This window comes from Pristiophorus japonicus, chromosome 12 (genome assembly GCF_044704955.1).
Source record: "Pristiophorus japonicus isolate sPriJap1 chromosome 12, sPriJap1.hap1, whole genome shotgun sequence".
Taxonomy (NCBI): domain Eukaryota; kingdom Metazoa; phylum Chordata; class Chondrichthyes; family Pristiophoridae; genus Pristiophorus; species Pristiophorus japonicus.
This window is the reverse complement of record NC_091988.1, coordinates 40,633,677-40,644,753: the sequence shown is the minus strand read 5'-3', so window position 1 is coordinate 40,644,753 and position 11,077 is coordinate 40,633,677. Positions and strand designations below refer to the sequence as shown.

The 11,077-nt window shown below is 39.4% G+C and overlaps 1 protein-coding gene across 2 annotated transcripts in view; it reads left to right on the top strand.

The window, feature by feature from the left end:
• Window positions 1-3,459: 3,459 nt before the first annotated feature.
• Window positions 3,460-11,077, top strand: part of fbln2 (fibulin 2) — a 250,263-nt gene continuing 242,645 nt past the window's right edge. Inside the window, exons 1-3 of one of the 2 annotated variants that reach the window (XM_070895340.1) lie at window positions 3,460-3,553; window positions 4,176-4,285; window positions 8,709-9,996. In XM_070895340.1, the coding sequence (XP_070751441.1) occupies window positions 8,835-9,996 (1,162 nt within the window). In that variant the 5' untranslated portion in view covers window positions 3,460-3,553; window positions 4,176-4,285; window positions 8,709-8,834. Of the gene's footprint in view, window positions 3,554-4,175; window positions 4,286-5,139; window positions 5,270-8,708; window positions 9,997-11,077 lie in introns of those variants that run through there. The other variant, XM_070895341.1, reaches the window with a different exon arrangement.

The following is an 11,077-nucleotide window of genomic DNA, read 5'->3' as shown; positions in this document are numbered from 1 at the left end:
CTGGAGTACTGCGTGCAGTTTTGGTCACCTTACTTAAGGAAGGATATACTAGCTTTGGAGGAGGTACAGAGACAATTCACTAGGCTGATACCGGAGATGAGGGGGTTACCTTATGATGATAGATTGAGTAGACTGGGTCTTTACTCGTTGGAGTTCAGAAGGATGATGGGGGATCTTATAGAAACATTTAAAATAATGAAAGGGATAGACAAGATAGAGGCAGAGAGGTTGTTTCCACTGGTCGGAGAGACTAGAACTAGGGGGCACAGTCTCAAAATATGGGGGAGCCAATTTAAAACCGAGTTGAGAAGGAATTTCTTCTCCCAGAGGGTTGTGAATCTGTGGAATTCTCTGCCCAAGGAAGCAGTTGAGGCTAGCTCATTGAATGAATTCAAATCACAATAGATAGATTTTTAACCAATAAGGGAATTAAGGGTTATGGGGAGCGGGCGGCTAAGTGGAGCTGAGTCCACGGCCAGATCAGCCATGATCTTGTTGAATGGCAGAGCAGGCTCGAGGGGCTAGATGGCCTACTCCTATTCCTAATTCTTATGTTCTTATGTTCTAACAAAGAACAGGTTATCAGGTCATTATCACATTACTGTTTGTTCGAGCTTGCTGTGTGGACATTGGCTACCGCGTTTCCAACATTACAACAGTGACTGTACTTCAAAGGTGCTTCATTGCCTGTAAAGCGCTTTGAAACGTCCGGTGGTCGTGAAAGGTGCTATATAAATCCAAGTCCTTCTTTCTTTCCTGTGAAGCGCCTTGGGATGTTTGACTATATTAAAGGCATTATATAAATGCAAGTTGTTGTTGTTGAGAGGATCAGTTTGGGGTCAAATAGGACACTAAGGTTGCAAACGGTCTTGTTCGACAGAGGCTGGGGAGGGGGATTGAATCAGTGGCAAAGGTACGGAGTCTGTGGTGGGGGCTGAAGCTGAGGTAAACTGGGGGAAATTGTTGCTCAACAAGACTGAATGTTGGACCAGCAGTCTGACAGCACTGAGATGGTTGAGAGTGGTGATAAGGAGGTAGAGCTGGGTGTTCAGTGTACATGCAGAGCTTGATTCCATATCTGTGGATTATGTTGCCAAGTGGCAGCATGTAGATGATGAAGTGGAGGGAGCCAGAACTAGATCCTTCATGAATTCCAGAGGTAATGGAAAGCAAAGCCATTGCTGGAGAAGCTCTCGCTATGACTGGACAGTTAAGAGTGGAACGCAGTCCCACTGAGCTGGACAATGGAAGTGTTGGAGGAAGATGGTGTGGTTGACCATGCCAAAGCTTGCAGAGAGTTTCAGGAGGACAATCAGGGATAATGTACCATGGCCACAGTCACAGAGGGTGTAATTTGTGATTAGGGCCATTTCAGTACTTCAGTACTGTTGCTGAGATGGAAACCTCATTAAAAATATTCAAATGTTGGGGAGAAAATTGTTTCGGCCTGTTTCTAGATATGAAATTGTCAGCACGCTTCGTGCCAGAAGCCACAGTCTCGTGACTCGTCTGAAATTGGGCCTTGGGCCTCATCACACAATTCCGGTGAGCTGCGGACATCAACTGGGCCTTCGGATGCAGCCAGCCAGTTTCACGAACACCAATTTGGGCCTGCTGCAATGCTGACAGTGGCCCTCAGGTAGATCCTGGGAGAGGGACAGGAGAAGGCGAAGTGGGTGCGTGTGGGTCAGCAGCGGCCGCATTAGTGCTCTTGAGCCAGGAGGAGATCTCACGATCCTGTTGGCTATGTATTAAGGTAAGTTAAAATGCAAAAACTTACCATTTTGTTGGTAGCCTGCAGCAGTCCCATTGAGGACCATTAGTTTGACTGTGGAAGAACCCGAAAAAACTGAGGAGAACATTCCCAGTAAGCTCTCACCTTAGTCCTCCCGAATTTAGGATCAGGGTCCTTTCACATGCAAGAAGTCTAACATATTTCAAGCAGCCGCCAGGGTGCCTATATATCGCCTGAGCCAATACGGCATCAGATGTACTTCCGGTACTGTTTAGATTGGGACATAACCTCACAAAAATGGTGCTTTTTGTCTCCGTTCTGCACCCTAAAAACAGGCGTGATGGGGTTCAATTTTGCCCCCATGTAGTTACGAGCAAGGTAGACACGGATTTTGGGAGGCGACATGTATGAAAAGGAAAGCACTGTTGGAGATGGGCGGTAGTCTGAGGGGGTCAAGTGTGGGTTTTTTGAGGAGCGGGTGATGACAGCTGTTTTGAAGGAAAGGGGAACAGTGTTTGAGCAGGAAGATGTCAGCTAGCATGTGGCGGGGTGGTGGGGGGTGGGGACGTTGGGGTTGGGGGTAGGAGTGCTAATATTCTAAAGCTGATGAGGAACCTTTACAGAGAAAGACATAAATAAAGTGGGGTTGGCCCTTTTCACACTTCAATGTTGACCCAGGCCTCATATGTGCATCCGCTGACCCCCAGGCCTTTGCATCAAGACAAAGAAGTGATGAAATCTTAACAGAAAAAGTAGCCACTCCATCCATTTTAAACAGCCTAGGCCTAGCTATCATTCCAATGGAAAGATACAATGAAGAAATATTTTGTAATTTGAATCAGAATTCTGTCACAGTTTACGATTCATCATCATCATCATCATCATCATCAGCAGTCCCTCGAAATCGAGGAAGACTTGCTTCTCTTCTAAAAGTGAGTTCTCAGGTGAGTGTACAGTCCAATACGGGAATTACAGTCTCTGTCACAGGTGGGACAGACAGTGGTTGAAGGAACGGGTGGGTGGGGAGTCTGGTTTGCCGCACGCTCATTCCGCTGTCTGTGCTTGTTTTCTGCATGCTCTCGGCGACGAGACTCGAGGTGCTCAGCGCCCTCCCCGGATGCTCTTCCTCCACTTAGGGCGTCCTTTGGCCAGGGACTCCCAGGTGTCAATGGGGATGTTGCATGAATCATAGTGACCTCGTGAAACATCAGATACTTTTCAACAGGGATGTTTGAACTGTATATAAAAAGGACTATTATATATATTTTTATTGGAGATCGCAGTTGTACTCAACATATCTCACTTGTATGATAGCATGTAAATTTGGCAGCCACACAGTTTGAGTGTAAACTTGGTCTAAGTCTGTGCTTTTCATTGTTTATTTTCACATACACAGTGACATAGTTAACACAGACCTCTGTCCTTGACTCATTTAACATTATAGCTCCAGTGGATTTTTGTAAAAACAGTACGTAATTTCGTGTTCCAGGTTTTGTAAAAAATGACGATGTTGAGAAGATTTTTAAAATCAGAAACGCCAATCTTCCCGCAGTGCAGCTGAAGGGCATCTGAGACTAATTTAGGAGGTTCTTTCTAGTCATGTTGAATGACACTTCAGCACTCTGAGTAGTGGTTGCTTGCCGACCATCTGCTATATTGTTGCTGACTGTTCTGTAGGGACCCTGCATACCAAAAGACTCTCAGCACATAATTGGTCCCCAAGAATCAGGCTGGAATAACATTTTGAAATATTTTATTTGGGCCAACAGATGGATTAAAGTGCACAAGCTTGGTGATCACACAGATCCCTTCAGAACGGTAAGAAAGAAAGTTGTTAGTTTAAATATTAAAGTTTTATGGAAATATAATTAACTTTTCTTTGACGATTGTAACCACAGCACAGGTTTGCTTTGCTTCAGTTAGATCAACCTGAGTATAGAAGCATTATTAATTTTCTATCCTGTCGATTTTCACCTGTGGTATGGAATTTTTCCTGTTTTAATATTTAAAATACTTTCATCTCCTCTGTTTTAAAGGCAAGTATTGTCGCTGTCAAGATAGTGTAGCAATATTCTGTGCATATTCCTACTGGTTTATGTTTTTAGAATTGAAAATGCAAGTACTGTCGAAGAACCTTGGTTTTAAAAAGGTTTCCTTAAGTTCCTATTTCCAAAGCACAGATATATAAGTCATGGCAAATATTACTGGATTGGAATATCCAAAAAATATAGGAACACCCATTGTGTCACGTAATCCTTTGGATAGTACTTGGCTACAGAAACATTTTAATGTGAGAGAAAGCAGTTTACTATGGGATGCAGCTCAAAGAAAAGTCTAATAGCAGACAATGAGTTGGGGTGAGGGTGATTAAAAGGGTCTGACAGCGGGCCAGCACATTTGGTAAGCAACTGTGATTGATGAGAAACCTCTTTGGTTTCAGGTTGAACAAATAGCCCTTGCTGTTGGTCAGTTGAGATTGAAGATTTGGTCCCACCCTGTTAAAACACGTCAAGGTTTTTATACTGTGCACAGCACACACTGCTGGAACGGGTAAGTCTTGATTTTCTTTTGAGAGAGTTTTATGAACTGGCCAAACAAATGTTAAGGAATGAAGAACAATGCTTTGAAATGAATGCTGTTCTATTTAAGGACATAGAAAAGCATAGACCAGTGGAAGCTTTAAACTACCAAATTATTTAAAGTTACAGTTTAATTTACAGAACCTGTGTTGCTGATCTGCTCATGCACTTTTAATTTTACACAGGGCAGGGACTTAATATGGGTAAAGCCTGTTTTTTAACCACTTTAGAAGTGATTTAATACTGTTTGTTTTCTGTAAAGACCTTTTGTTTGTAAAAAGCATTTGTGCTTTGAGTTAATTGTGCAAGAGCAAGACCTGAGATTTCCAATCCTGTCTGTAAAAATAATCTGTTGCAGCCTTAGCTGCACAATTGTAAGGAGGCAACTTTCTAAATGACCAAAGAATTAGACTTCCTTTCTTGGTAATAAGAGGCTATTCTTATTTAGAAACTAACGTTAAAGCTTCCCCAGTTTAAGAGATGTGTTTTTTTCTCTGCCTTATTTGTCAAGCGTTGTATTCAAACAGCACCTCTGGGAGAACTAGCACCCAGTTGTGTGTTAATGAGAAAGTCACTGTAGTTTTAAGGGCAGTATCTGCTTTCAATCTACACCGTGCAGACAGAGTGACCATGCAGAAACACTGCTTCCGATTAAACCTGAGTCCCATTGGACTGATAACAACTATGCTCCTTTGAAATTCTAAACTGTTTCCTCACACATCACAGGAGGTAAAACTCCACTACAGTCATGGAACTTTTGACTGCTCAGGTTACATTCTATTCAGTGCACAGAGTCTAGGCACTTCCAAGGCTGGACTCCGAAACCACACGTCCTTTTATTGTATTGGGAATAAAGAAATAGCTGGTTCACTGGCTCAGGACTAATAAAGCAACTGGAAATCAATTGGGGACCGCAAAGGACAGGTTGTACGAAATGGCTTCTGAATTATATGATGTGAGCTGATTTTAATCACTCAGTTTAGATGTAAATGGATGAGGAGAAAATCCACTCTGTTCCTTTTTAACAACTCGTGTTAGTCATCATTGTAGCCATGTGCCTGGCTTGCTCTCAGATTTTCCTTAGTTTATGCTGAGTATGGATTGCTAACAGTCTCTGCGGAATTATAACATACATTTGTTTATTCCCAAATTACTATTGTCTTTAAAATACATTTTACTCCTGTTTTAAAAGAAATGCAGCGTCAATGGTAACATTTTTAAAGATGATAAAACTCCTGGAGTGCAGCAACCCCGTTTTATGTAGACCACTGCCAGAAAAGTATATAACGAAGTGATAGATTTTCCCAACGTTGCGTCATTTAGTGCTATTAAATCACAGATACTGTTAGCCTATAGAGAGCAATGAACTTAACCAGAAAGGTCTATTTGGAACAAGTGTAGAAGGCACACTTTGCTAGTAAAAGGAAAGACCATATAAACTTAGATTTATGGGATTTTAAGTTTAAAATTGGACAAATGATTGTATTGACTTTTAAAGTATGAATAATTAAGTTGCTTGAAAGCAATTTATATAAAAGCTTTCGTGTGTTAGAAATCAGTAACAGTGGATCTGACTGCTGCCCTCTACAGAAATGGTCAGCATGGACAACATTCCTCTCTTCACAGTCAGAGCTGCAGCTCTTTTTTTCCTCCCTCTTTCACAATTTACTGACAGTGTGACTGTATGGATCACATGCATTTCAGAGCTGTTATGGCACTTGCAGAAAGCAGCTGGTGAAGGGAAAAAAAACCTTTGCTGTGGTTAGGGAATAATCTTCATTTTCTGCAGCTCAGCAGCTGCTACATAACCCAAACTAAGCAAAGCCTTTTAAAAAATGTGGCAGTACTAAATAAGAAAAAGTTGCACTGTTTTGGTGAAGTGTTGCTTTGTTTTACAAAGCAGATGTTGTTACAATTTCTTGAGGAAGGTGTTTCACCATTTTGAACCTGGAAACTTAATAAACCACATTTGTTTAGATTCCTGTTTCAAATCTTTCAGCGTGTCTCACTGAGGATTTCTCATAATGTTTACATTACTAGAAGCAATCAATCTCGCAGAATGCTGTGCGATATCCTTTTTAAGAACATACACATAATCCTTTGTGAAATAAAGGTCTGAAGTTAACTGTCTGTGCATGATGCATTAATGAACCAATTCATTGCTAAAGACATAAATCCACAGGAATAATAATTCTATTTCAGTGAGGTTTTTCCAAATCTAATACAAATACACAACCACAAGGGATTCAGATAATCACAAACTGTGGCTCATGGTTTATTATTTGAAAATTGGGAAATAACTGTACACTGTGATCATAATTTTAATGTAATTGCAATTAAAGTGTGGTTTCCAAAAACATTCCTGAACTATTTTAAATGACACTGTTAAATGCAAGGCCATTTATATATGCTTGAGGATATTTTTTTAATCCTAAAATCTTTGTCACATGGCATAGTCACAAGAAACATCAAAATCTATTAATAATTTAAAAGAATTCCAGGAATCACTTTTTACAGGCTTTTCTGAACATTTACCTAAGGGAATATCTAAGACAAATGAAAATAGTATATTTGACAGACATTACCAATACACTGTACTAACAATACTAACACACAAGATAAGATTCAACAATGTTACTAGTCTGAATGACTGACTGTTAATCATTATCCAAGACTATCTGATCAATTTAAATCTGGTAACATGAATAATTTTCAAGTCCATGTTTATGAACTGAACAAAACTCCAGCATTTTTGAAGAGGCTAGAGATCAGAATTTGAATAAATTATTTTCTTTTTGAGCTGCTGATACGTCAAAATTCTACTTCATGATCATTTTAAGGCACAGATTGAAACATGGTGACTGCTGATAATGTAATTGACAGTTTATCATTATTGTTATAGACATTTATAATCACTGCTGATTATGTAAGTGACAGTTTATCTTTATTTTTATAAACATTTATGATTATTGATAATTGGGAGCTCTATTATTTTTATAAACATTTATGATGATTGCTGATTATGTAATTGTCAGTTTATCATTATTTTGCAAACAATTATGGTGAGTATTGATTTATGCAATCGACAGTTTATTATTATTTTATAAACATTTATGATTGCTGATTATGTAATTGGCAGTTTATCATTTAATTTTCAGGTCATATCACTTTGAAGACAAACCTGCAACACTGGAAATCTGAAATTAAAACAGAAATACTGGGAATACACAGCACGGCAGTCGGCATCTGAACAGAGTGAGGGAAGGGTAATGTTTCAGGTGGAGAAATGTTGTCAAAGCCTGCTGTGTATTTTCAGCATTTCTGCTTTGATAGTAAGTTTTGTTAAGCTCATAATAAAGTAATGTAACAGAGTACTGTAGACATGAGTAAGTGTGACCTTAGCTCCTTTATTCAGACTCCAGAGTGCTGGTACAGCGTGGGAGGCCTGCTTATATACCGTGCTCCCAAGGGATGCTGGGATCCCTTGGGACTCCCACAGGTAAGCCCTCCGGTGGCGGTATTATACAGGTTACCTGGGGTTGCATACATAACAAGTTTGATTTAACTCTCCACAACTGAATAGAGCTGCTTCATTATATAACAATCTGCATGATGCTTTTAAGGTTTAAATGTATTTATCCTCCAACCACCATTCCCCCCCTCCCCATCCTTAGTGAATGATCCATACTCAGTGGATTTCTGCACATTAGGATGTTACTTTTCACCTATTAAAAATGTTGAAAGAATACTGTTGGAATAATTTTAGTAAAAACTCTCTCGGAGTCATTGAATCGGTTTTGTCAAAAGAAATGCTTCCATCAACAGTGCAGAAAGAAATGGTGTTTGCAGATATTTAAGTTGAATAATTCAAAAAGAAATCTTGAGTCTGTGGCTGGAAAACAATATTTTATCAATTTTAAATATTAGAAGAGGTTTTAATTTAATGCAACCCACAATTACTTCCCTTGGATCTGATATTGCATTTTACAAAAATATCCATGTTTCCTTTGGATATTGTCTAAATTAATTGATGAATTGTTTACTCAAACCTGTAAAACAAGGAAAATGAGAATGAACTCTTTAATTAGCACCATAGCTTTTAGAAGCACTGTACAGTATAGAATAAACTGCTAATGATAGCAAATCTGATGTTACGCGTCAAGTTGACGCGATACTGTAACATATGAATGAAATGTTGATTTATATGCAGTTGAGAGATGCCAAGAAGTACATACTTTGAGACAGTCCCTTAGGTTCTGTTTAATGGGTTCCATCAGTTTCAATTGCACCAACCAATGGTTAGCTTTTATCCTAAGCATCAAGGCTTTTTCTATTTTGCATGGGAGATTTCAGTCTGCAAAGCCTCTAACAGACTTTTCTTTCATATATTGAAGCTTTAAGAAGAGAAGGCAAAGAACTAATCTACACGTTGGAACTGGACCTGGCGTTTCTATAAAAAACAAAAGTCAAGAGGATTTAAATCTTTTCCTGAAAGTTTCAATTATCTGTGAGGTCCTTGTATGACTATGGCTACACAAAGGCTGGAAATATTTGCATTATTGGATCTCAGGATTTGGTTCTGTCTGCTGATATGCTATAGCAGCTGTCTAGCCCAAAAGGACTGTACTGGTGTGAATTGCCCTTTGCTAGAAAACTGCATTGAGGAGGTGCTGGAACCTGGAGCTTGCTGTGCTTCTTGCGTGCAAAATGGTTGTGCGTGTGAGGGTTACCAGTATTATGACTGTGTTAATGGCGGCTTCAGGGGTGGGAAAGTACCTGAAGGATCTTCATATTTTGTTGATTTTGGAAGTACAGAGTGTGCATGTCCCACTGGAGGAGGCAAGATAAGTTGTTATTTCATTCCTTGCCCTGAGCTTCCGCAGAATTGCATTGAAGTTTTGGAACCAGTTGAAGGCTGTCAACAATGTGCCAAGGTGGGGTGTCTTCATAACAGTCAGAAATACACAGCAGGGCACACATTTCACATGCCACCGTGTAAAGTCTGCCATTGTCCCAATTCTGGTGGTGAATTAATGTGCTACGCTCTTCCAGACTGTGACGCCAATCGAGAGATGAAGACAGTCCATCCAGTAATCAATGAGAATGAAGAACCAGTGCGGCATTACGATGACCAATATAGCTATGACCAAGAGCCTCTGGATAATGAGCACTTTCATAAGGAATCTTCTAAACAGTCCAAAGAGAATGTACCATTTAACAGCAGCCAACAAAAGTCTGCCAGTAGGAACGTGGGCATCGATGATGATGAAACTGACGACTATGATTATAAAGAAAACCATGTTGTTCCTATTATTCCCCACGGTCCATTTTATACCACAAAGCTACCAGATATCATCAGTGTAACCCCAATTGATACAACTGTCCAACCCATTACACTTGCAAAGGAAATGAAAAACACATGGGGAGAAGAAGAAGAACTTCAAAGCGAGCAGCTCACAAAGAGGAAAATGCTAGAGGAGATAGAAGACAGGAAAAATAAAGAGGAACAGACAGACCATGTGTTTCCTACAGTTAAGTTTAGTCTCACAAAGCAACCCCCAATTGCTGTTAAGGAATATGATAGTGCAGTACCAAACAAACAGCCTCAAACATTGTTCTATTATCCCTTTGATGAAGAGGAGGACACTAATAACATTAAACTAGGCCCAGATTTGGATGAAGGTAAGATTACAGAATGACTTATTAGTGACAGTCTATTAAAAACATTTGGATAACTTCAGAGATGGTGCATTGGCTTCCTAACTAGTAAATCTGAGTTGGGATTCCAGCTTCGGCTGACATTAGTAATCATGTTTTTGTATTCAACTATTCTCACTGGAGAGTGATAGGAGATGGCTGCCAGGAGGGAAGGAAAAGATTCCTTTCTCAAACTCTTCAAGGCTACTGCCTTCTAGAGTTGTACTGATGGCATCCAGGAAGTGCTGCACAGTCAAAGCAATTGTCTACCATCCAGACCAAGATGTTTGGAGATAGAGCTAAGGAAAGAGGGAGAAAATAGGAACAAAGCAATAAAAATGTTTTTAAAAAGGAGAGCATGTTGTTCCCATGCAAAGGCATGAGGATGGCAAATCAATTACAATTACATTTCTTCATGCCTCCTTGTGCTTTGTTGGAAATTGTTGTTGGTAACAATGCAGAAAACGGCATCCATCACTTAGTTTGCTATCATTTAATGATTATTATATCAGGCCTGAAAACTGCCCTTTGCTGAAATATGCAGCATGGCTCCGATCCAGGGTAAACTCGGTGTATTAACTTCGTATCCTAGAGTAGCAGCCTCACCCTTTCCTATAAATCTGGGAACCCATAGAATTTTATTTCTCATGTTTGTTTTTTTTAGAAGCATAAGGACCAGAAAATGGGCTTTATGCAATGTTAATTGATAAAACATCCATTAAACGTTATCCTGTTAATCATAGATAAATAACATAGATAATACATATAATACTAAGTACACTGATGGTTTGGGCGCTGTGATAAGTAGTGTACAATGACTTGTTTTCATATAGTTGGTTTTCATTTGGAAGTGTAATATTTACCATTATAAAGATTGTAAGGATTAAACTCGTTTCCTGTTATTATTATGCCTAGTCAAAGATATTAAAACAAATAATAAATAGGGTTCTTCCTTCTAATCTTCCCAAGTAAATTCCTGGCAATTCACTGAAGTACGTTTTAACTTTACCATCCAGTCATTAATGGTTTTCCTGAATTTTAAGATTTGATTTCTGTTGTCATATAC